The following is a 26,461-nucleotide window of genomic DNA, read 5'->3' on the forward strand; positions in this document are numbered from 1 at the left end:
TTTACAGTCAATATTTTATACTATAACAGAAGAGGTACAAAAGCAAGCACAAAGACAAACTCTTCACCTATAGTCAGAAATAATCTATTTCAAAGTATTGGTATGTGTCTGCATTGATGCATCTAAGAAGTTACATAACAGAGTGCAAACAAAAATATTTTCACTTAATGTAAACATTATGGGTGAGGTCTTGGGAGTGGTCCAGCTACGCTCAGTGCAGGCTTGTGCATTACAGAGGAAAGGTTTATCTAGAGACGCGCAAAATTACACCAGCTTGTGTAGTTCCATAAGGATGCTTCACACTCTGGGTAACTGCAATAACATACGGCATTATAACCTCCTGCCTGTGGGATCATGGGAGCTTCAGTCCGCCTAATCTGCTGGTTACGGTGGCACAGCAACACCTAGGAGCATCTCTGTAACAGGGCTTGCTCTGTTCTCTTACTGTCAATGGCACTGCATGAAGGCACTACAGCCACGGCCACAAGCTGCCCTCAGATCTTTGCTTTGTTATAAACACTGCACTATAAACTATGCATATGAGGCTGGTGAAATAGCAATCCAAGGAAATCAATGAAATCTGCTGTTTCAGTGTACTATGGCATGCCCGTGCTTCTGAATTATGCACTGCAAGGAATCACCTTTCACCTCAGAAACCAAGGTCAAGAGAGACTCTTTATTGTGGCAACCTTTTGATGCTTGTCTCTGTTCCAGCGGATGGCCAAGCTGTGGCCTGAAGAACCTTTTATGAGAGTTAGAAGGCTTACGCTTACTGCTATATTAAGAATAAAATGTAATCTGAACTGCAAGAGTGTTTCCAGTAGGATGTTAATAGGGCAGTCTGAGTCAGTCTTGCTATTTTCTCTCCCCAGCTACATATTTGATGTGTTCTTACAGATGCTGGCAACCCCCTGAGTGGTTTCTGGTCTTTTCTTAGCTCAGCTCAGCCATTTCCCCAGCAGCCACTTGCTGTGATGCCCAATAAAAGGTAAGAACCATTCTGCCTCTTCCATTACTTGCTTCACTTGCTTGGGGGTGCCACGGTCCCTAGGAGAAACATGATGTATATATACCGTGTGCCACTGGGCAGTGCTCCCCTCTGGGGGATGTTGCGCTGGGATGCAGGGAGAGTGTAGCATGCTCCAGTCACTTCCCATCCAGTCTTCCAGCAGGGAAGTAGCAGAGCGCTGAGCCAGGCAAGCTCTGCCTCCGCCAGAAAGTCTCTCTCTTCTCTATGCATGCCCCAGGGAATACCATGCTCTGAGCCTGTGGGCACAAGGGGAGCTGTACAGGCGGGAGCAAACAAGGGCAACCATCTGCCCTCAACCACTGAACATGCCCCGGCCCCTTTGAAATAATGTTTGTGTGCATGTGTGTACAGTAATCACACCTAAAGTATCATCTCCTGTTATTTGGTTGTTAGTATCACAGCAAGGATTTCTGGTTATGGACTCTGTACACACCACACTACTATTTATCGTTCTAAGCTATGTAACCTCATCTTTTCCAGTTTTGCATGCAAATAATGAGAGTCCTCAGCAGTGTGTAGGACTGCATTTCATGGAGCTGCCGTGGCGTTGGTGCAAAGTCTGCAGTCTGAGTGGTCAGGATTATGCACACACTGAAGGAGCTGAACTGGCCTGTGATAAGACACAAAACCAAACAAATATTTAGTAACCACTTTGCAAGTACAACAGAGTAACTCCCCAGGTACTAAACCCAACATGAAAGTCACAGTGCATGTTACATCTGTGCTTATAAAGTAGATGTCTTTTCTTAGGTTATTTTTCAGATCTTGCTGCAGAAAGATAACTGGTGTTTCTAGGGGCTAGGGACAAGAGCAAGTGAGTATGCAATAAAGTATGATGTGAACTCACAGCATGTCAGCTACGCTGCATTAACAAAAATAATTATGAAAAAGAAGATCTCTTGCACGGGCTATGGAGTTGCTGCCATGCTGGGAAATTTACCATCTTGCTTACTCAATGGTAACCTCTAGTGCTACAATGTAAAGCTGTTGCTAACAATGTCAGATATGATTAGATTTTTTTTGCTGCAATCACATCCAGTGAATCTATTTTGGGGTTTACTTGTGGAGGATGCTGTTGACGTGGACAGAAGCAGGAGAAAATGACCAGCATAAATTGCTACATGGCATGAAAAGCGAAATGCTCATCTGATATGGACCCACACAGTCCTGTTTGCAATGACTTCAGTGGAGAGATGCTAACTTGCACAGTCTATCTTGAAGAGTTTTACTGTACGTGTAAATTGCTTATTTTATTATTGCTCTGTATATAAAATACTAAAATTAATTGTCCATATTGCTCTACACAGTTGTTCATGTATTAGTGGAGCTCTGACAAAAAGCCACACTTGTTACTGTGTCTGAGGAGAGTTGTGAATCACAGCAATGAGTGTGTCAGCGCTCAAGCAGATCACTGAATGCTGTTATGTGGCGTCCAGCCACATATGACAGCCAGGCAGTCAGGCCCAGCAGCAGGGGTTTACAAAAGGCGGGTCTTGCCTGACTGACCTGATCTCCTTCTATGACAAGGTGACCCGCTTAGTGGATGAGGGAAAGGCTGTGGATGTTGTCTACCTGGACCTTAGGAAAGCCTTTGACACTGTCTCCCACAGCATTCTCCTGGGGAAACTGGCCGCTCATGGCTTGGACGGGTGTGCTCTACGCTGGGTAAAATGCTGGATGGGTGGCTGAGGCCAAGGAGTGGTGGTGACTGGAGTTATATCCTGTTGAGGGCTGGTCACAAGTGGTGCTTCCCCAGGGATCAGTACTGGGGCCAGTCCTGTTTAATGTCCTCATCAATGACCTGGACAAGGAGGTCAAGTGCACTCTCAGTAAGTTGCAGACACCACCAAGCTGGGCAGGACTGTTGCTCTGCTTGAGGACAGGAGGCTCTGCAGAGGGGTCTGGACAGAACGGACCGATGACCCAAGGCCAACTGTGTGTGGTTCAACAAGGCTCAGTGCTGGGTCCTGCACTTGGGTCACACCAACCCCACACAGCCCTACAGGCTGGGGGAGAGCGGCTGCAAAGCTGCCCAGCAGAAAAGGGCCTGGGGGTGCTGGTCAATGGCCATCTGCATATGAGCTGGCAGTATGCCAAGGTGGCCAACAGCATCCTGGCTCGTATCTGAAATTGTGTGGCCAGCAGGACCAGGGCAGCGACCATCCCCCTGTACTTGGTACTGGTGAGGCTGCACCTTGACTACTGTGTTCACCTGTGGGCCCCTCAGAACGAGGAAGACCTTGAGGTGCTGGAGCATGTCCAGAGGAGGGCAACGGAGCTGGTGATGGGTCTGGAGCACAAGTCTTATGAGAAGTGGCTGAGGGAACTGGGGCTGTTTAGCCTGGAGGAAAGGATCCTCATGAAGGACCTTACTGCTCTTTACAACTGCCTGACAGGGGCTGTAGACAGCTGGGGGCTGGTCTCTTCTCCCAGACAACAAGCTATAGGATGAGAAGAAATGGCCTCAAGTTGCACCAGGGGAGGTTTAGATTGAATATCAGGAAAGATTTCTTCACTGAAAGGATGGTCAAGCATTGGAACAGGCTGCCCAGGGAAGTGGCTGAGTCATCATTCCTGGAGATATTTAAAAGATATGTAGACATGGTCCTTAGGGACATGGTTTAGTGGTAGACTTGGCAGTGTTGGGTTAACGGTTGGACCTGATCTTAAAGGTTTTTTCCAACCTAAACAATCATAGGATTCTGTAACAACTCTTCATGATGTGTTACGGGTTTCTCCTGTGCTAAGCCATGAGGGATCTAAGCTACTACTTATTTCCCCTTCCTTCCTGGCCCCTTAGTTTATTCATCTTAATCTAAAATAGTCTGTACCTACTCACAGGTCCTGGGAGCATTGATTAAAGGCTGCATTTACCCAAAGAGAAAGTGAGTACATGATCTGGCAGATTTATGCACTGCACCAGTGATAATTTTTTCACAAGGTGCAGAGTACCCGTTAATCAGGTTCAGCAATACCTAAACAGGAATATATTGCTCTGCCTTCAGGATTAAAGTTCTATCACCAGATAAGGCATTTGTCTCCTTTGCAGACCAACACTTCCATACTTAAAACCGATGTTACAAACACAGCGGGTTTTAGAAATGTTTGTTTACTTTGGAAATGTTATCTAATTAAGAGTTCTTCACTCTGAAAAGCTGTTCCTGACAGATATGAGTAATATTGAACTTTTGCTGCTTTTCTAATGTCACTAAGAAATAGTTTTGCTCTGTGTGAAGGTCTCTAAACCTACACAGAGGGATAAAGCCTCTCAGGCTTCTGTATCTCCTCAGCAGGCAGCTGGAGATTTCAGGCAAGTCAGAACTTGGGCTGCTGTTTCCCAGGTTCCTGTTTTTCTCTCCTGACAATGGTAAATTATAGTAATTAATAATGCTTATCATGTCTCATGCCTTATTCTCTGACAAAGCAGCTGGACAGAAAGTAAGCTTAAACTATAGCGAAGGAAGTGAGGACCATCCTTGACATACTGCGCTATCTGCATGCCACGGGGAGGAAAGCTGCTTACGTGGTTCTGATTATTGTAGGTAAAAAGCCCAGTCAGATGAAAATCTGTTGAAGATTGCTCCTTCTCTGAAAGCAATTGAACAAGCTTAATGGCAAGCACGAGGCAGAGAGCAAACCCCAGACCCAGCCAACACTTGCAGCCCAAGTGGAAGCCCTTGAGAAGCACACAGACACTGAAGGCATGTGATGGCAGTAAGAGGGGAGTCTGCTCTAGCTTGCTGTAAACCCTGTCAAGAGGGAGATGCAATTTCAGGTTTATGTTAGCAAGGCGTTACCAATAACAGCAAGTAATTACCTGTAATTGTCTTCACAGGTGATCTTAAAGTTTCGCTCTTCTAAGATGCTTTTTAACCTCTTTATGGAATGACCTGAGCAGGATTCACTGGAGAGAAAAGTCTTTCATTATTTGTGTTCCTTACGTGTACAAGAAGCTAAATTCCATACTATGTCACTTTGCTTTCTTTCAGGTAAGATTCTTTAAAAGCTTGTTTGCTAATGTGCTGTAAATTCCATTGGTTCTGTGGAGTTTTTGCTACTATTGGGCCTTCGCTGGTAGGAACTGTGATATTCGGCTGTGTACCTTGCACAAGAACTTTGTGCAGGATGGTGTTAGTGGGAAATAATTCAGTTCCATTCATAGTTCAATACGCTCTAGAACTGCTCCAGAGCTATTGGTGGCCTCCATCCACAGGAGTACAATATAAGGCTGTGGAAGGACAAAGGGATCGAGTCCTCTGTGAGATGAGAAAGGACCAATCATGAAAATGAGCAGCTAAGCCCCAGGCAGAACATAAGACAGGAGTAAGCAGGTAGACAACATGGGAGAAAGCATGCTATGAGCAGCGCCTGTCTGTTTGATTCAGTCTGTGGGTGCTGCTGCTTTGTTTTGGCAAGGGGCTGTTTCAACCTCTTTTCCATTGGCAGGAACCCTAACTTGTGTGTTCCTTTTCCATCCAGCTGATGGTTTCATGAAGCATGTAACAATGTCGTGCCTTTGAGATATTTACGTCTATGCTGAATTTGCTTGAAATAGCCCGAGGGGCCCCAAAGCTGAGTGAGAGGACTGACAAATGTCATAGGCAGAGATACTGCAAAAGACTTGCTACCTTGGGATAAAAATAATTACCTAGTCCAGAACATAGGACACACACCAGGGCAATAATACAGTAGCAGATCGTATCCAGTTCCTAACATATGGCATTAGTGGAAAGCAGTTCTCCTTTGTTCACTAAACTTGCCAGATCTATCAGTGACTCATCATGGAATACAAATCAGAAGATAAAAAGAATATCTACTATTGGAGCTAATCCTCCCTCTTTCTCCTTGGAAGGAAGTCGAAAATAAAAAGGAAACTGCTGTGAATGTGGCACAGGAGGAGGATGTGTCAAGAAGGTTGGCAGGGCACTGGGTTGTTGAAGCTGTTTAGGAGGAATGTGATGGCTTTTCTGATGTAGGGGAATCGTGACCGAAAGGATCAAGTGCTATGTCTGTTAGAACTAACGCACAGATTACTCAGTGTCCTTTTCTTCAGCAAACCTCTGTGCAATGGGACACAAGAGTATGTCTGGCACACTGACCACAGGATACATGCGTGCCTGTGGGCTCCAACAGATATGTCAGCTTGTGTGGCAGAGACACTTCAGGTGTCTGGGCTAGGGAAGCTGTTGCAGCACTGGAGCTGGTACTGTGTCAGACAGTGAGGCTGGCTAAGCAAGGGTCTCTGCTGGGTCCACACTCATTCCTGAGTGGCAACTGCATCATCACAGCCTGCTTCCTGACCCACAGGATCAGAGCTGCTGCCTCTGTCATGGGGATTCCTTAGGAATGGGAGAAACCATGGCAGTGTATTATAACCACAGGAACCACAGAACCAGCTCTGAAGGTAGGGGTCAAAGGCCTCTTTGACTGAGCCTCATGCTCAGTGCTTGAAATGTGATAGATCTGCAAATGAATCTGACCAGGATGGAGAAGGTCACTCAGAAAGGCTCAGATGTGATTTGAGGTCACTGTTCTTGTATCAGTAATTCCATGGTAAGCACTTAGACTCCAGATCTGTTATTAAAAATCACATAATCACTTAGGTTGGAAGGGACTACTTCAGATCATCTAGTCCAACCAGTATCAGCTAGAGCAGGTGTCCCAGGACCCAGTCAGGTTTGGGGAATATCCACAGTTGGAGACTCCACAACCTTTCTGGGAAACCTGCTTTAGCATTCAAAATTATTTTATCAAAAATAGTTTTGCTCAGCATAATTATACTATTACTGCAGACAAAGATATTTTCAGCCGTTCACCCTTGCAAATGTAGCCTGCTCTGTGACTTCAGTGCTGCACTCATAATAAAGGTCTGTAGAACTCAGTGGGGTTGGAAAGAACGTAAAGGTCATGGGACCTCTTGAAAGCAAGAAAAATGTCATTTGTCTTAGCTACAACTTCTCAGCAGTACCTACAAAAAATACTAAAGAAAACAACAGTACAGATGTTTATCTTTCCAGTAAACTTAGCAGCTAGGAGAGTGAAGGTAGAGCAGGTATTATGTGCAGGTTTAAGGCAGTGTCACTGTTAGTCACTTGTTAGAACTAAGCTGTGCTGTTTGGCTTCTACATGCTTGTTGTTTCGTACTGGCATGACTTACCTTTGAGGTCCACCAATGTCATGCATAAGCCAAATGTGTACTGCAGAGACTTTATCTGGATTTAGGTTAAAGATCTCAATACTTCCAAAAATGCTGTAAGAATGGGACATGAAAAAGCAAAACATTCTGTTATCTGAAAAAGACGTACAGAGTATGTTCCCCAAATACTAGTGCTTATTAGCGCTGCTGTTATTCTCAGTGAAAGAACGCTATCTTGCCAATGGATTTTCATAGAGTATTTAATCACCTTATGGTAAAATATTTTCTCCCCATTACTTCAATTTCAGAAGGACTTCTGAACCTGTCTGCAGACTGAGACAAGCTGAAGTTTTTCCATCTTTAGTACCTTTGCACCTGTTTGGTTTATTGGCTATTGATTTGGTCCAGTGCAAGGGAAATGAATATGGCTGTTCCCCTGACCAGCACATTCTGCATCTTTCAGTATTATTAAAGACTGCACTTCCAACCAGATGACCCAAGGAAGCACAGTCTGAAAGGGTAAAATCCAATCAGCTCCATGAACGGTTAGAAATGTGTCATTCAAGTGTAATGAAAAAATAAACTGCTATGATAAAGTTACTCTCTGTAGCAAGAGCATACTGGGTACCCCACCCTCATACCCTCTGAAGGATTTCAATTACAGTCACTGCATAGAAGGAGTTAAGTGAATCAGCTCTACCACAGCCAATGGTTTAGACCCCTATATGAGTTTCCCAAAATCTGTTCTGCACTGGGACTCGCTGGCAATGACATGCTCACCAGCGTGCAGGCCCCACAGAAACATGGGTGGTAGCACGCTGAGTAAGTACCTGCTGCTTCTGAAAGCCCCAGCTTCTACTGATCCATTGAGCATCACCTGAACCACACCACATGCTGCTTCTGCAAACTGAACAAAACAAATGGACATTACACTCTGACACTTCATGCAGTGCCGTGTCAAACTCAGGGCTAGTAGAAATTACTGTAGCTTCTTTGATGTCATCAGAACTGATGGATACAAGTAGAGGATCTGGCCAATATTTTTGCAGAACATATCAGTGCAAAAAAACCCAAAGCAACCCCAAAAAGCCTCTAAAAGCTATGGCAAAACAGTGACAAAGGTACATTAGCCAGCTATGAATTGGCTGTCAGAGGCTGCATGGGATTGGTACAGCAACTTTGCTTTCACTGCTGTTTTCAGGTTTTGTAGGGCTTTTCAGAGTCCCAGCAGCTACAGCTATCTGATGGGGCTGTAGTAACTTGCCATAATCCTCAGACTACTTTAACTCAGGTGGTGATGACGAGAACAGAGATGCCACACTAGTTTTAGGACATGCAAACCATCGTGTATTTGTTACACCGTGATTCACCCTCCGTGTTCTTTTGTGGCTTAGGATTTTTCTCCCCAGTGGTTTTCATAAAGCTCATCACTGAGTTTCATTTAATTTGATTTTTACATTACTGGATCATGTAATCACTGCTCTTTTAGTCTTTAAAGCTCACGGCCAAATATTTAAAGACTACTAAGGTTACAACATAAAGTAACCACTTTAGATACATAATGCATTGGTAAGACAAAGAATTTTTAAAAAGCTTGATGCAGGTGACTGTACTTATCAAATCTTCCAAGTCCTCTTACATCTAAACAATGTGGCTCACACTCACATCTTGAGAGCTGTGAAACTGCAGGAAGATTTCATTAAGTGTAACTTGCTAATGTAATACGCGTGAGTTTTAATAGATCTTAAATTTATTTGGACTGGAAAGCCTGCAGCTGAGCAAGACTGACTGTACGGTTGTTTATACCTCCCAGATTCTGGAACTGAAGGGATTAATAAGAACACAGAATCTATTCTGACCTTGGAAAACTTATGTACACCAGTTTACCCACAAAATTATTTTTTTATGGTGAGTAGACTTTTTCTTGGGTACGCGAGAGCTGAAGCATACAGGAATGCCTGCTTTCCACCTGGGCAGTCATCTACTAATAGCCGTATCAAGGATGAAGTCTTGAGAGACATGTAAAATCAAACTGATACAGAACAGGTTTTTTTCTGACAGTTTTTTTCTGTAAAGTGCTGATTCAACAAACCCAGGCTAACTGCTTAACTTGGACTAGCAGGGTCTCATTGCGTTGACAGGAGTTGGCATGTGCATACGAGTGGGTACACCCTAGGAACCTGGCCAGATGCTGCTGTAGGAGGACATGCTCTTCAGGTTTATGCCAGGAAGGTGCAAGGGGATTCTCAGCTGCTTGGAAAAATTCTGTGCCAATTTAGGCACTGCTCTCAATATTTACATGCTAAAATGTGTTTTATTTTAGCAATTTCAGTCCTCTGATTTAATTAAGGTGGTGATTATTATTAGTGTAAGCATTATTTGCAAAGTTCCAGCTGTCTGCCAAGTCTTGCTCTAGACACCAGCACACAGTCTCAGCCCACCCATAAGAATGCCCAAGCTACAGTGCTATTAAATCCTGTACGTAAAACATGGGACCTTGGAAATACACATTTCCAACACCATGATTTTTAGCACCTGAAGCTAAAGCTCATGTGAACTTTTCTGTTGTGTGTTTTAAGTCAAATCTGCAAACTCACATTTTTGGCAGTGTCAAGAACTTAGTGCCTTTCAACATTCTTGGATTCAGGGAGATTTGTTCTAGATCTTACCATCTTGGATGCCATTTTCCAGAACACAGAGCTAGGATTGCTCTCACATTCACTTCGTTTTGGACAGGATTCATAGTTGATTCCTGAGAAGAAATAAATTTATAGAATAGCTAAGGTTAGAATAAATATCATTGCAATGTTTACATGGCTTTGAGAGATGACTAACGATGGCAAAAAGATCTGCCCCCTACCAAAGAAAGAAGGCTACACGACGAAAGGGGTCTAAGAGGGAAACGAATTTGCATGTCTTCAAAGGTCTTCCAGTTTGCTCACACATGTTTTGGGGAGGCAGCTGCAGGCCCTGCATGCAAGTAATTCTCAGAAAACTGATTTTCTCAAAAAAAAAAAAAAAATTGAGAAACAGGTGGCTCTTGACAAATACTGTCCAATTGCATTGAAAAATTAAACTTTGCCCAACATTTTCAGTAATTCCAGCCCAGTTTAGAGGTTGCTAGCCTTAAGTACCAACCCAGGGGTCCTGTGGGCAGCAATTGCCCCAGGGTACCCACATAGTGCCCCTGACACTTTGACTGGCCTATGGCCAGGACCTTTTTGAATGGCATTCCTGTTTCGCAAGGGTTTGTACTACAAAGGTCACAGGAAGGCAGCGAGTAAGCTAGATAAAGAGAGCTAGATGTGACCATTAGACCAAGCAGCAACTTTGTGTTTTAATAAAAGCCAAAGCTGTGGTTTTAAAATTAACCCGAGAACTAAGTATTATTTTTGGTTTTCCATAACATGGGACAGAAACACAGTTAAGGTTTTAAACTAAATTACAAGAAAAGAATATGATAAAAGGATTGTGTTTAGGTTTAGATACACAAGAGGAAAGAATAGTCTAGAATTCCAGTGTTTATGTTTGTTTTGTAAAAAACCGGACTCATTACCTGGGGCAGAGGGGTCTCCACACCATGAAACCCTATCAGCCATATAACCCAACAAGGTGTCCTCCAAGGTAAGGAAATTTTGATTGGATTTTGTATAACGATGAGCGAGGTCACTTGTCTTGCTCCAAAACAGTGACTGTGAAATAAGGTACAATGTCTAATAAGTGATACTTATACTAGAGCTGCTCAGGAAATTTTCCTGGAGAAAAACAAAACCAAAAAATATCATGATAATGAAAGAGGTTTAGTTTTTATTGAAATGCTGCAAGTTCACCTTAGTGGGTCAGTTCTTACTCCTGCAGCCCATGCTCCCATTTCCAAAATCTTTTTGGGTGGTTACTTTTTTGTGGAAATGGATGCGTTCAGCCTATAAAGCATTTTGAAAGAAAGGTTTTGACTAGTTCTCATAGGATACATAACTAATTTGTTGTGTGCTTTGGAACTGCACGTGGAGGAACAGCTTTTTGGAAGCAGTGTCCCTTTAACAGCATGATGGGATGCTCCTTACAAAAAGCCACCTGCTCAGGGAACAGGGACATCTCCCTCACTTCACCAGGATGACCCTGGTACTGGTGTTTGAGGCAAGCCTCACACAGGGATAATCTGCAGTGACAGAGAATGAACAAGGTCACTGGGGTCCAAAGGTGATAACTGCAGGACTATTGCAGTAAGGGCAAAAGCAAAATATCACCCTAGTCGACCTACAGACCCTCACAGTCATTACGGACAAGATCCCATCGCTCAGAGCACTGCGCAGGCATGCCATTGCACAACAATCCTACCTCAGCAGTCCACCATGCATCGTACTGTTACCTTGTTACAGGGTATAGGATGACTCGCTAACTCCATTAAAGGCTGATAATCTTCTGATGTAATATTACAGGGGTTCTTGTAAATGAACGCATGTTTTAATGATTCCCATATTTCTAGGCAATCCTTATCTCTGCTGAAAGATTAAAACATAGTTAATTAGTATTTATGAGTATTTATTGCTGTGATAGGATGTCCTTCTGTTATGGTTAAAAGCTTTAGAAGAGTTCTAACTGTCCTTAGGCACCAAAGTACATTATCCATTACAAAAGCAGAGTATCTCAAGCAAATTAAGTAAAAACGGAGGAATCATAGGATCATTTAGGTTGGTAAAGACCTTTGAGATCATCAAGTCCAACCATTAACCCAGAACCGCCAAGTCCACCACTAAACCGTGTCCCTAAGCACCACATCTACATGTGTTTTGAACGCTTCCAGGGATGGTGGTTCCACAACTTCCCTGGGCAAATGAACAGTTTTAAAACATCTTTCTCTCTATCCTGCATTTTGAATTTCTGATTATTGCAATATCTGAATGTCCTCTATGGTTTTGTCCCTTAAAAAGAGCAGTGCTGATATCACATAACCAGAAGATCAGATTTCTTGATTATTCATACCAAATCATGTGAAGCAAATGTGGCAGGCTATAGGTTGTAATTTTAAAAGTATGGCTGAAGGATACTACCTTCTCAGGTACGGTGAGCCAAAACTATGCCCATGCATCTCCCTGTACAGAAATAATATCTATATTTTTATCTAAAACAAAAGCAGGTGTCTGGCTGTTTTGGACCTGATATGATTTTCGCTTATGCACTCATTTGTAGTTACTGACTTTGCTGGAGCCACAGCTGATTTGCACACGTATAGCCAAGATCCAGATCAGGTGCTTGGTCGACAGTGGGTTTTTTCAGTCCCCTCCTGATCCTACACCCAGTTACAGGTTCTGGCACTTTTGCTCTCACTGGCATGAGTCAGAGGAGCTCCACTAAATTTACATGGTGGGGAACTGCTTCTTGCCACAACACAACTCTGTCACCGCAGCCTGTGCTTGTTTCTTAAGACACTGCTTCATCAGCCTAGGAAATTAAAGCACCTCTCTGTTGACAGGAGGGCTCCTTTCGGACTACCAAGAGGAACTCTGTTGCACAGTGTGGGCAAGCAACTGTGTCTCTGTACTGATGTAGTGCCATGCTCCCTTCCTGAGGCTGCAGCATACAATACCATTTGGGATGGCTCAGGACATTTGCTTTCTTGTACTTGAGATAATGAATGAAAACTTTGTATTAAGATAATTTGCATTTATTGCCTGTCCAGTATGGGTTTTCAAGGCTGTGCCCCATGGGTGTACTTCCTTTCCTCTTCCTGCTCCCACAGTTTCAGGCCCCTGTGGAAAGCCAGCCTCTCTCCTTACAGCAGTGATAAAAAACTCTCTTCTCGATTTTAATGTAAATTTAAAATGTTGACTGCCTTATCCTGCTGTCTGCATGTCTGAATGGAGCTCTTCTGTCTTTGACTCATCTGATCTTTCTTCACCATTTGCAATCATCTTCCAGAGTGTTCCCACTAAAAGCTGTTTGAAGAATGGACTTTGTCTTGTGTGAAGAAATTAGAGCCTTCAGAGCACTATAAAGCCAGCACTGATCAATTAGTACACGACAGACCCACAGCTGCAGGCTTTGTTACCAGCTGGCACATCCACGTGGGATGTGGAATCTGATCACTTCCAAATAGTCCTAAAGGGATTAAGAAAAGCAGTAGCAATTCATTGAAGATTTCAAAGCATTTTCAAGTTAATTGTCCCTACAGCTGCGTGATCTCATTCCTACTGCTGAACCTGATCGCAATTTCTACACGTTTAAGCATCAGGGGGCCAAACTGGAATGCTGAGCTCTCTGTGTGACGTGGGCTGCAGGAGCCAGAACCACTGAGCTCCTGGCCGTCTCCTTGCTGTCTGGGCATGAGCTCCCCTCCTTTCCTTCCTCAGCCTTATGGAAAATAATCAGAAGACAAATAGGAGGCCAGACTCACTCTGTGGCCAGAAGAAAGCGACAGCACCTGACAGCACTGTGTACCAGAGGGAATGTGTCCACCAGACGCACCGCAGGGGCTTGGGCCGGTATCATGCCAGGAAGGACCAGGCAATCCACAACAAGATGTCCCTGGCCTTCCTTCTTTTCTGCCTTTATTTATGTAGTAGCAAATCTAACTGAGTATTGTATATGATATTAGTTATGGGGAGGTCATACCACCAAGGTGGTTACTACAGCAGGTTTCCATGCCCCGGATTCTTCCAGCCCTCTGCAAAGGCTCCGCGGTGGGTATGTCCTCAGCTCTCGCTCCCACGGCAGCCAAGCATGTTACACTGCAGAGCTCTAGCTGGGCTGCAGATATGCCGCAGCCCAACCTGGCAGATTTCAAGCAAGCTTGGGTGCTGCTGCTGCAGAGTGCTGTCCGAGACACAGCCTGAGCCTGGGGCAGGGCACAGGCAGGTCAGCCTGGAGCGTGTCCGGCCGGCCAGGGCAGCCTGGCTGCACGCCCCATCTAACGCCTCACCGTGCAGTCTGGTACTGCTGTGTTAGGGACCACACCTCTTGCTTATACCAACCAAATTTACCTCCAGGTAAGGAAAGACTAGTAAGAATGATGATTTTTTACAGGGCTGTTGCCTTTTATCTGGGAGCCTAAATGCACTTCCAGTTACAGTCACCGTAGAAATCAGAAGCCAAACTGCAGATGCTCTAGGGAGCACAGTCAGTGCACTGTCATGTCAGGAAGTTTTCACATGTTTTACTTAGCAGAATTTAACTTGAGTGTATTAAATTTTCTCCTGGAGGAGCCTGTCCCTGGCTGCAAACTGTGTAATTAACCTGCAGAGACCATCCTTCTAGCTTTGGTATTTCATTTAGGAGTTGGGAAGTTGTAAATACCTCTCACTGCCACTTAGGATTACAACATGTCTGCACTGAATCAGCCAAAAGAGAGGGCTCTGGGTGATGGAGGGCAGAATAGGCAGCTGTCCCCTTTGCTTTGCACAGTCAACAGTATAATCAAGAGAATTTGTAGGGCTTGGCTATGAGCACTGGTACATCTCACAGACATTTATATGGCTCACACCTTCTCATCTGTCAAATGATTTGTGCTCCTGGCAGAAGCTTTTTTAAAATTTTTTTAAGCTACTCCTGAAATCTGTTATATGTAACAGTGTTAACAGCCACAGATGACAGCTGGTTACCTGGTCATTTACTCTTTCATATTACAAAGTTTTTAAACTTGGTCTCAGAAGACAAAATATTTTTCAAGGAATCATAAGAAAAATCTGGGGGGTTTATTTCCAAAGCAGAAAGGTAAGCAATACACACAATACAAAGCAGTTCTGCTGCTGGACTCAAGTCATGGCCATAAAAAGCACAAAGCAGCAACCATCCAGGTGATTAACAATCCTCCCGGGACAGCTTGCTGAGTCACAAATTCAAAGCATCAGCTCTCTAGCATTTCAAGACACCAAGCTCAGTACTTGGTGATGTGCATGGATGTCACTCGTGCCCAAGAGAAGAGTCTTTATATCCATGGTCCTGGCAAAGCTGAGCAAAACTACAAATGTCACAGAAGTGGTATGGCTTAGACTTCAAATGGGGGAAGGTCATCTACAGCTGCTAATCGGCGTGGTACTTTTAATTGTATAAACTAAAATGATAAGGCATGAAGATGGGCTTTTATAGAAATTAGGTAATTTCAGCATTGTTTTAGAAATCAAAATACAGATCTTCAATGTAAAAAAATACATGCAAGAGCTTAACAATATTTCATTTTTGCTGTCCTCACCTATCAAGGTGGATTAAAATAATTCATTGATATGCCATTGGAAAGCTATTTCTCTGATACGAAATACAGGTTTCGCCTCATATCTCAAAGAGATTGCCAGTCATGTAGAACTGTGATTTTGATTGATATATGGAAAAATAAGTCATGACAAGTCTTTTGGACTTGTTAAAGCCAGCTCCAGGGAGATATGCCACTCTTTCCAGCCTCACTGTTGAGGTAGACACTTTTCACCTCTCCCTTTTTCCAGCACAGCGAGAAAACATTTGTCTGGTATGCAGCGTTTAATTCACGCTGAGCAGAGGTAAAGGCAGAGACCTGCTGTAGCTCTGGGCCTCCTGAAAACAACACGAGAAGTTCGCTGGCATGTGGTATGCTAAAAATTCCAGCAAGAAGTTTCAGGTTGAAACAAGCACATCTGCCCCACCAAAAAATGCCTGAGAAACAAACTGTCCTCCCAACTTCTCATTGGGAAGTTCTCAGTCACAGAATGGGCTCATTTTGTTTTCTTTCTTGGTGTACAAAAGAAAGGAAGCATGCAAAAGAGATCACCAGTCTACCAGTCACATTTATCTAATCCAGATACAGAAATCCATGGTGAATGCGTTACATACCACACTGCTGGGAGGCTCATGTGATCTCCTTCTCTGGTTTTCGTTTGTATGTTTTGGGTTGCATATTAATTCTGCATCATATCTGCAAATATCATATATTTGTGCATAACAGATTTCTTCCTTTGAGGTTAACTTTGTTTATGCTTAAATATTTAAGGCCTTTTATTCTACTGCAGAATCTGAAATATTTAATCCAAATTCAGTGACATGTAACATAAACACACTCTAATGTTATGTTTAATTTTTTTAAAACTTTTTTTTTATGAACAGAGTTTGGGAAATGCTGGCACGTGTGAAATAATAACTAGCTTACTTAGAAGGAACACTGTGAAACCTGCTGTAAACTCAAGAACTGAACTTACAACCCTTTCTCCTGAATGTGAGGACTGCAGAACTTGCCTCATGACCTTCTGGAGACAGACACTATATCCTGTACTCTGTAGAGTGTTGAAGAAGGGCTGGGATGCAAATAACCATTAAAACCACATCGCCTTATTAAATCCAAATGTTATACATACTGCAAAGCATATCCTGCCTTTGTCCTTACATTTGGGTAGAAGTTGCATTTTCCAATGAATTTGAGTATTTCTACCCATTTACCTTTTATATGAATATCACACTAATTTATCAGACAGAAGCTGGAGCCAAGAATAGTTCCATTAGCAGCTATCCTAGCAGCCAAACTTTAATGTGCTTATTAGAAAAACGGACAGCTCCTGCATCATTATCTCTTGCATATCAGTACACTGGTCTGGCTAACCTTGAAAGAGTATCCTTTCACTTAAGGGAATGGGATGGCATTGAACTATCTGGAAAATCACTATTAATATAGATCTCCTTTTTCTTTACTTTGTAATTTTCTTTAACTGGACATGACAGAGCAAATTCATCCCCAACTGAAATCTATTTAATTGTTATAATATCATGAATAAGTTTCATCCCTGCAGATTTCAGTTACACCATGAACAATGTCTTGCTTTCAGTTACTTGGGCTGTGTTGCTTGTACATTTATACTCAAAGATTTGAGAGAGACGCTTCAAGTATGGGACCCATTTTAAATTTGTAAGAAATTACTTCTGGGCTTTGTTCTGGAGAACTCAGTCAACCCTGCCTGTATTGTTCAAATCGCTGTGAGGCACAGATACTTTCCTGGTGAGACGTGGTCTCCCCTGCACCCAGTAGCGGCTTTTCCAAGGTCTCAAGTTTTCTTTCTAAAGCACGCAATGTCTTCAGGCCACACTGAGATTTTAATTGTGGTTCTGTGGTGAGGCTCTGAAGTTAGAGCTGGAAACAGTCCCCTGAGTCCTTTACGTAACTGGCCTTTGCAGGCACCAAACCTCACCAGCAACTGCAATTTGTATAAGAAAACCCTTCTCATTTGCTACCACTGTTAGCCAAAACTGTAATGCAGATATGCAAATAAGCACTCGGAAATTTGGCTTTTTAAAAAAATCAGTGAGAAGTTTGTGGTTATTATGAAGCTCCTTAAAGGCTTAAGGTCAATTCACACTCTGCTGGGAGCCTAAGGTATCGTCTTCACCTGTGAAAGCCCAGGCATTTCAGAAGGAGAATGCATATTGAAGGATCTAAATGGTGTAGCAGTATTTCTGCATCTAACAGACCCGTCTCTGCCTGTGTTTTAGTTTATCTGCCTCCTTTAGGTGAACTGTGATGGCTGTAGACAGTGCTGCAATTTACACATCCATATTCAATTTGTTTTTTCATGTAAACTTGTGAGTGGCTATGTCTTTATGTTGTCAAAAACCTTTATGCCTGTGTTGAGGAAGCCCTCTGTAACCCAGAATCCTTTTGCTACCTTTTTTGCCCTAAATATTTCTGGGTTTTCTTCCGCTGTCCCTTCCCTTCTCCCAGCCTGCTGCTGCTTTGGAGTAGCTTTTTGGAGCGGCTGCCAAGCCCAGCCCAGGCGGCTGTGGTTGCGCTTCTCTGCAGCCAGCTCGAGCAGCAGGTGTGAGGAGCTGGATGCCGGGAGAACACTGCCACCAGGAGGGAGAGGGGGCTTCGCAGGAGCCCCAGCTGAGGGCAGCCCCAAAGGTGTGCGGTTCTTCATGCCAGCTGATGGCCAGACCCATCTCCAGACCACCTGTCAGAAGATGGGTACGTGCATGCAACAGATCAGCTCCGTGCCTATTCTTCCAGCACCTAAAATCTCCCATCAGGTATCTTTGTGCTAAAAATCAGACAGATATGATTTAAGAGAGGTCAGCCAACACGCTGTCATCGCTGAGGATTTGATGAGATAACTGTCTGCTGTTGTTAGCATTAGGATAATAGAGAGGGGGGAAATTACCAAGGGAAAGGAGGAAGGAAAAAAATCACGGAAGACCTGTCAATCTCAATGTTTCCAATGAGCACCAGCCTCTCACTACCCACTTAGTTTAATTATTGTAAAGTGTCTGCCACCATAACATTTCTGACTAACTTTTTTTCAATATGAGAATGACATACTCTATTTTCTTGGCAGCTTGATTTTGTAGGTATTGCTCTCTGTTAATTAAATAGTTCAAAAGCCAGTAAAGAAAATGTTGGAGGAACTGACTGGGGATACAAGATCCAAAACTCTGCCTCAGAGAAAGATGACTTCTGGAAAAGTTGCCTGCAGGCAGGGCGATTAAATTCCCCACAGCAGAGGTGGGGAGTCTGGAGGTCTGGAAAAAGAAGTACAAGGTGAGATTTCCACTGGGTGCACCTCAGGGCTGTGTACATTCATTTACAAGTAACGACTTGGAACGAACGATAGCTCCTCATTACATCGGTCCTTCACCTTTGGCAACAATGAGAAGGTTTTAATGGCAGGTGTACTTGTGGCTTTGGTTTATAGTTCCTAGAGTGTTTCACGTGTGTTGTGTGCTCCAGGACAACAGTAAGCCTTACCACCCTTCCTGGGAAAAGTTGAGCCAAGAGGTGGCAGCTATAAACCAGTGAAGGGTTCATCTACATAAGCAGATTTTTTTGCTGGCTAGATTTCAGCTTTCCTGGGTCAAAACCCAAGCTGCTAAAGCAGATGGTGTTTTCAGTGATGCTCTGTAAGTGGGACACAGTGTCTAGAAGGGCAGAAGCTTCACCTGGACTGCATTTTGACAGAGGGTCATAGCTGCTTTACAGTTTAAGCTTCCAAGTGAGGGCCATGTCATCAACAGATAGAAGGGGAACAAATTTAAGCTGGAATCTTGCCACTTGATTAGAAAGTGTATTTTTAGTATTGCTTTATTTTTAATATGAAACTTGGAAAAACACTTCTATAAGAAAGATCTAAATTAAAGTATGTTATAGCAGGGAATCACTCAACAGCTTAATGCAGCTGCGGACTATCCCCCCCCCCCCCCCCCCCGAAAAAAAAAAAAAAATTGCAGTACATTAGGTTTTTTTATAGAACTGAAACTGCTGGGATGTGGCATAAATGCAGTAAGGAGAAGTCCCTGCTTCAAGGGTGGCATGTGTCAGCAAGACAAGGACAAGGGAACAGATCAGAGATTTAGTACAACTGTGAGTGAGCTACTTGCTAATACCTGATTTGGGTGACATCTCCTGGGAAGACAGCCCGCATCTTCAGCATCTGTTTTTACCCTTGGACACTTAAGGGAGATTTTCATTTGACCCTAGAGAGAAAAAGGATGCCCCTACAGAGAAGCAAAATTATATTTCCCCACAGTGCTCTGAAGCGTTAAAATTTCTCAAGTTTTAACCATACCTTAGCAATGACAGCTGAACAGTATCACCTCTAAGCACAGCTGTTTTCACTGACATCTCTACAGATATTACAGGAGAACTGAAGCAGGGAGAGGTGGGGAGGAAAAGGATTTCCCCTTTCAGCAACAACATGCTCTTTGACTGGCCTATCCAAACATCTAATAATTTCAATTCTAAAACAGTGCCATAATTTAGACAGCCCCAGCCATTGCTCTGTATAGCCAATTCTATAAAATCAATGAACAAGAGAGAAGGCAAAGAACAGGCACTGACTGTATATGACTAAATAGCTGCATAAAGTTGCAGTAGAAAAGTTGGACAGTATTTCATCAACAAATATTTCTGATTAATGTATAGAAGGCCAGTACCGACAGAATGATATTCTCTTTGGTATCTTGGATTAAAACCAAAGGAAACTTTCACTGCAAGCAGATTTATTATATGATGTGGGGTAAGTGTGATGCAGTATGTGTAGGCTAACCTAAATGTGAAAAATTATTTGAAATCCTACAGAATCTTGCAGTAAGAGCCATTAAATATCTAACCACTGTTAAATAAATGTAAGAAGTTTGAATATATGAGACATACATAGTCATTTAATATCAATTTTCATATGATTATAACTCAATATAGATGACAGAGGAGTTGACATATGGCTGCCAAAACAAGAGATAAGTTCAGGTCTCAACAGCATCTCTGTACCTCAGAAGTACATTGATGTTGGCCATGGAGAAAAGACAATGCAACTTTTGACATCTTCCCCTTAAATCTGCAGGAAACTCTCAGGCTTGGGTTGCTCTTGTCAGTGGAGTTACAGCCTGGGAGGGTAAATTTTAGGCGCAGAAATGAGTATGAGCTTTGCCCAGAATTGGATGGCCTTTCACAGCCTAGCATTGATGTTTATACTCAAGAAAAGCAGAAACAAATGTTGGCGGTTAATTATCTCAAGAACAAATAAATGATAGCTACTCACTGCCACATGAACTTGTCTCTTGCTAAAGAGAAAATGAATTCTTTCTAATAAACCTCCTCTCCGAAAAGATTACAATGACACCCAAACAGAACCCTATCTTACAGCCAAGAATAGTTAAGAAACTAGCCCTGTATAGCATGAGGGCTCATTTGAAGGACCAACTATAGAACCAGTGGCCCCACCTCTAAATCTTAAAGTGCTAATAACTGTCCATTTGTGCCTACTAAATGTTATACTCCAGCTTCCCATTAAAGCTCAATACAGCATATTTTGATGGAAGTGTATCTTTAAGTAAGACTCAAGCAATTCTTAATGTTTATATCTTAGTTACCAAGAAATTACAAGAACAGTCAAAGTCACTCACATACAAGTCAGGGGAAAACAACTGTAAAAGAAGACCTCGTTATAAGTATTGAAGGACAGAATACATGAAAAACAGCTATGCATGCTTCATGTAACAAAGGCTAACAGAGAAAAGGTATTAAAGTCATCATATTGGCATATGAAATAGGGAGAAGAATATTAAGAACATACACTGAAGCATTGTAGCAAATGTTCTAACTTGGGCGTTCTAATAAGCAGTGTGTTATTATGATGATACAGTGCCCACCTTAATACTGAGAGACAAACTGAAAGTAGCAACAGATATCAACTCCATTGCCATTACAGAGGAGCCAAAATGTTGCTGCATCACTGTCCTAGTTAGTCAGCGGACCTCTTGCAGTCTAAAAGCATTTTCTAAGAAACAGGAGAATAGAAAAGTACCTCTGGAGACTGTCTAGTCCAATCCCTGGCTCAAGCAGGTTGCTCGGAGCCATGTCCAGTCTGGGTTTGAATATCTCCAAGGATGGAGCCTCCACAAACTCTCCAGACAACCTGTTCTCCTCTTGGACCACCCTCACAGTAAGAAAAGGATTTTTTGTCTGATGTGTAAATGGAATTTTAATTATTTTCTTTGTTTAAGTATGAACAGAAGTATTTTAATTAGTGCCCATTGCCTCTTGTCCTGCAACTGCATACTGTGGGAAACCTCGGCTGGTCCGAGGGATCGGAATGTGAGCTTAGCCTTGAACAGATACCCGTGTATCCATGAAGAGTCCGAGAAGTCCTGAGAAGAGCTGAGCTAACAAGATAAAGGAACTGACAGCTGCGCAAGTAAAAGAAGCGTATTAAAGATGTGTCGAAGAAAAGATCATCCAATCATGAACTGGCGGTCTCTAATTAAACCAATCATGTATAGACACATGTTCTTAAGAAAAATATAAAAAGGCTTGTAAGAAAAATAAACAGGGCCTTTCATCGCCAGGTTTTTGCATTGTCAGACTCAGTAGGATTGCTGGGCCTGGAGAGTCACGTACGTTACCAAAGTGGCTCCCTCTCTGCATACTTGGTGCTCTCTCACTGACAGAGGTTAGACAAAAAATAAGCTGGTTTGATTTCAGCCATTTCCAAATAGCAGGTCCGTGCAAGCTTGGCTTAGCTTGGGTGAATGGGAGACTGAGAAGTGACTGCAGATCCGAGGGGGATACTCACTGCATGGGAATGAAAAATTTATTGGGCTGCAAATTTAAGATGAGTTTATTTCTAGACTGAAAAAAAAGCATTGTTTATGCTTTGGGGATCAGTGACTATGACCTTTTAGAATATATCTTCTCTCCTCCTTTCCCAGGGCACAAGGTGTCGATCCGTGCCTGACCTCAGCCTGCCAACCTAGCCACGGTGGAGGAAAATGAAATCCGTTAACTCCGTCAACAAGTTCCGTGCTACACCTGTTACTGCCGGTTTTCCCCCTGCAGGCATCAAGGCACAAAGCCATCACAAACAACATCCCCCAGCCATGGTAAGTTACCAGGTGGCCACAGCTGCTCTCGACCAGCCCTGACCTCCCAAATGACCCGGCCTTGCCCCGGCACAGGCTGGTGCTGGTGGGTGCCCCGCTCTGCTCACCCCTACGCCTCCCTCCTCCAATTATATCTGCGATAAATTCCTGCAAGCTCAAATTTGTGTTGCATGAGACCCGGAGTATGAGAAGGGTGAGTTTCCGATAGCCACGAGGGAGGCCGCACCGCTGGGAAAGAGGAGACTGAGTAATCTGAGGTCAAATCCTTCCCTCAGCCTTTGGCCCCTACTCAGACAAAACTACCGCGCGTACCAACAGCCACGGTCGATGACTTCGGCAAGACTAGTGAAAGCAGAACTTGCAGCTTTTGTTAATGTTGAAAAAATCTCAGACTGCTGAGCTGTGGCAAGCTATGGCTCTAGCTCCGTCTCCTGGCAGCTGCCAGTATCTTCCAGGGAAGTCAAAATGAAACACTGCTCTTTAATGTCAGCATCTGGGTGTGCAACCCTGTGTGCGAGGAACAAACCCCCTAAAACCTGCTGCTAGACCACCCACATTTTCTCCTAAAAAATGGGGCTAATATTGAAAATACCCTGTTTAAGCATTTGGTATTCCCTGCCTCCTCGCAAACTGTGGCATGGTGACAGTTCTGTGCAGGAAGATGAACCGAGGAAACTGTGGGTGTGCAAGTCAGGCAGCCAGCAGCAGAGACAAAACTGAGGATTGCATTGCACACAGGTACTTCAACAATTTTTTTTCCTCAGGTGCTGCATACAGTACCTGAGAACTGCCCTTTAGCAAGCAAGTTCAATACCGCACCTGCATGTTTTGATGGCTGAGGGGGATAAGCACATCGACAGGGTAATACCTGATTGCATGAGGCAATTCTTCAAAACGCGACTGCAGACAGCAGCAGCCTTTCCAGTGGCCTCACTGAGCTTGGGTTCAGCCCACAGACCATGTCGCAACAAAGAAGAGCATGACCAGAGTGTACTGACTGTGTACGGTGTCTGGGGCTCCAGGAAAATGAGGAAGAGTGCAAGGAGGTATCCTCTAGGATTAAAGCAGCCATGATGGTGGAGGTGTGTACGTTAGCATGTCCCTGGCCTTCTCACATGATTTATAGCATGCAGTTGCAAAAGCAGAGCTAAAGGGGGGCTGTAGACTTGTGGCCTTTGTTAAATCCATCCATGATATCCAGAAACATTATGAAAGTCCATATTCATATGTCAACAATCCCCCTTTTTTCTAAAATCTGCCAGCTATTCCAATTTGAACTATGGCACTCCAAAATGTAGTAGTCACACTCACTAACTACTGCGGTGAATAGATTGCTATTTTTAAAAATATAAAATAAAGTATCACCAAAGATGGAACTTAGTGGCTCTGATATAAAAAGGTAAACGTATGAGGAAATGCCCATGAGTTTACTAAAAGGAGAGTTTTTTAAACAAATGCGCATGTTGGTGTAAGATTAAAAGGGCAAGAAGAGATTGTGGGCAAATTTATGAGGAAATGAGAAGATGTCTAACCAAGGCACCAAGGTTCCCATGGTGGGATCGGTGGCAACAGAAGTCCTGATTCAATATAGACCACAGCTTGCTCAGCTCATAAACCTGCCCAAGTTTCTGCAGTTCCTTGTTCCTACTCCTTTACTTTGATTGAGTGCATCAAAGATCTCACGCAACACAAGATCCAAGGCCTACATTAACGATGAAAGAGCATGGGATGAAAGATAGGGGGTGCTCTGATGTGTCCTAAAGGCAAGCATTTTGTTATTGCAAAGTGCCAGCAACACAAGTGGTTGCATACACGACAAACTGCACCAAGGTCAGCTGGATCAGAAATGAGGAATCTCGTGTTGGATTCCCAGGAAAGCACCTATGTTTAATCCTTTGTTCAGGAACCTCCTGAACATTTCAGGTGTGTGTGAATGAGCGTATTTTTCCTTTCTTCAGTGTTCTACGTCTTGGATAGATTTGTCTCTTAAATAAAATAAACCAAAAAGCGTCCCACTATACAGAAGTCATTTAATCTGAAAGAAAGTGAGCTCACAGCCATGAAGCTGTTAAACATTGTTGGATTATGAATAGCACAAAATGTTATGCCTTGTAAAAACAACCTTCCTAGAAAATTTATGATCATGAGTTTGTGATTTTTTAAAAAGTGTCTTTGAAATAATTGCTTAAATAAATTATTCCCAGTGCTATTTGTGGTTCAGATTCAGCCTGTTGTTATGAATGAAAACGTAGGTGACTTTGAAAACGTGTTCACACAAAACTGGTTTTCACATCTTCAGCACCCCAATTTGAACGAAACAAGCATAAGTACTAAAGGTTATCAGGCTTCAAAATAATTTCAGATTTAAATACGAAGTGTATTTAATAAATAAGCTTCTTTAATAAATTCGTGTGTGCCTTTAGAAATATGTACATGATTTTGCAAAACCTTCAGGAGCTTTTTAATTTTATTTGAAAAAGAATCCCCCTTCCCTCACTAAACCCACGTAGGTGTTTAATGTAAAGCATGAACTTAAGTCTCTGCATGCTTGGGCCATGATTTTCAATGTGACAGTTTCCCTTCAGATGCTGCAAATCAGCTTTTAAATATGGCACCAGACATCCAGGGCCAAGAGAAGTCCAAACACAAGCAAACTATGTACAGCTTTGTTCTCATCAGCAAAATGTTATGAAAACGAGAGGTGGCAATTGCCTTTTGTAAGACAAAGACCAGGATGGTTCTGTCACCTGGCCAAGGTGTGGGGCAGCCCCACAGCTCTCAGCCCAGGGTGGTGGAAATGGCTGTCAGAGGCTTACTGCGGACACAAGATCGGGTGACTGGAGCCACAGAAGCGATGGATGTGTCCCTGCTGAGAGACCCTGGCTGCTCTGGATCCTGTCCTGAGGGTCTGTGTGTCCCCAACACTTGCAGGGGGCGGGGCTGGGGCACTCCTTATTTCATACTCTGCCTTTCCCTGTGGTGAAGTAGATCAGAAAATCAGTTCTCAGCCTTAACAGACGTGGGCTCAGGGGATCCTCTTCTGCAGCAGAGGAGAGGTGGGCTGCTCGGGGTGTCACACCACCTGCTGCCATGGGCTGAGCAGGGACCAGCACTGGGTGAAGGCTTTGCCTGGGACTGCTGTGCTGGCAGTTACCCATCTGTACTGCTCCGTGCGAGCTGTCTGTGTGCTCATCGCAAAGTCTTACCCACATGCTAAAAACACCTGTCTTGGCTAACCCTGAGATATTTCTCAATGCTTTTCTAACACCTTTGTCCATCCTTTAAATCTGTGCTGAACCTTCTCCTTTTCCTCCCTGCTGTGTGGGTTTGGTTACACGAATGCAGGATTTTTGGCAGATCAGCTTTATAGCAAATTGCTTACCTCCACGTACATAAACCTGTTAGAATGCAGCTTTTATTTCAGCTGGCTTTAAGGAAGTTTCAAAACCTGTTGATGATTACGTTTTGACCTAGGATTATTGTTCATTACACTGGCTCTGCAGGTAGTTTCCTTAAAGAGCCCCCACTCAGGTGCTGATGGTCGCTGTCAGAGTCTGAACATTTTGCTACAAAACGGGGGTCTTACCCCCCTGACTTCTCTCTGCCACTGCAAAGAGTGGACACAGCCAGGTGGAGGTGAGAGCCAGCTCTCTTTGGATCACTTTACACACCTGATGCACACCCGAGACCACTACTCACCCCAGTTCAGGGTACCGTGCCGTGATGTAGTTATAACATCTTCCCAGGATGACTTCCTGCAGGTTCCTAGTGGTCCCTCTGTCCTTCCACTTCAGCATTTGGGGGCTGAGCTCTCGCTCCCCGTGAGTCAGGACGGAGGCCAGCACCACGGCGAGGACGAGGGCGGCCAGCAGGACCGCGATCCCCACCAGAAGGACGGTGCGCTGCCGCGTCCGGGCAGAGCCCTGCTGGAAAGGCATCGTGCCAGGGCTCGGTGAGGAGCAGCACCAACTGCT

The 26,461-nt window shown here is 43.6% G+C and overlaps 1 protein-coding gene across 1 annotated transcript; it reads right to left on the minus strand.

Moving 5' to 3' along the window:
* On the minus strand, positions 1-26,461 carry LOC130143870 (ADP-ribosyl cyclase/cyclic ADP-ribose hydrolase 1-like). Its single transcript, XM_056326797.1, has 8 exons — positions 26,187-26,461; positions 11,536-11,668; positions 10,723-10,858; positions 9,836-9,918; positions 7,997-8,073; positions 7,188-7,280; positions 4,848-4,934; positions 1-1,640 (listed from the first exon to the last, which is right to left on the minus strand). Exons 1-8 carry the CDS (start codon positions 26,423-26,425, stop codon positions 1,559-1,561), a joined length of 930 nt encoding a protein of 309 aa, XP_056182772.1. The 5' UTR covers positions 26,426-26,461; the 3' UTR covers positions 1-1,558.

This window comes from Falco biarmicus, chromosome 1 (genome assembly GCF_023638135.1).
Source record: "Falco biarmicus isolate bFalBia1 chromosome 1, bFalBia1.pri, whole genome shotgun sequence".
In the NCBI taxonomy this organism is placed as follows: domain Eukaryota; kingdom Metazoa; phylum Chordata; class Aves; order Falconiformes; family Falconidae; genus Falco; species Falco biarmicus.

What these genes read in the sequence shown, in the direction of transcription:
- LOC130143870 (XM_056326797.1), bottom strand. Translation starts at nt 26,425, where the DNA reads ATGCCTTTCCAGCAGGGCTCTGCCCGGACGCGGCAGCGCACCGTCCTT. An exon ending in ATCCTATACCCTGTAACAAG is followed by an intron (nt 10,859 to 11,535) that starts GTAACAGTACGA and finishes CTTATTTCACAG; the next exon opens with TCACTGTTTTGGAGCAAGAC. An exon ending in GACATTGGTGGACCTCAAAG is followed by an intron (nt 4,935 to 7,187) that starts GTAAGTCATGCC and finishes TTTTCTCTCCAG; the next exon opens with TGAATCCTGCTCAGGTCATT.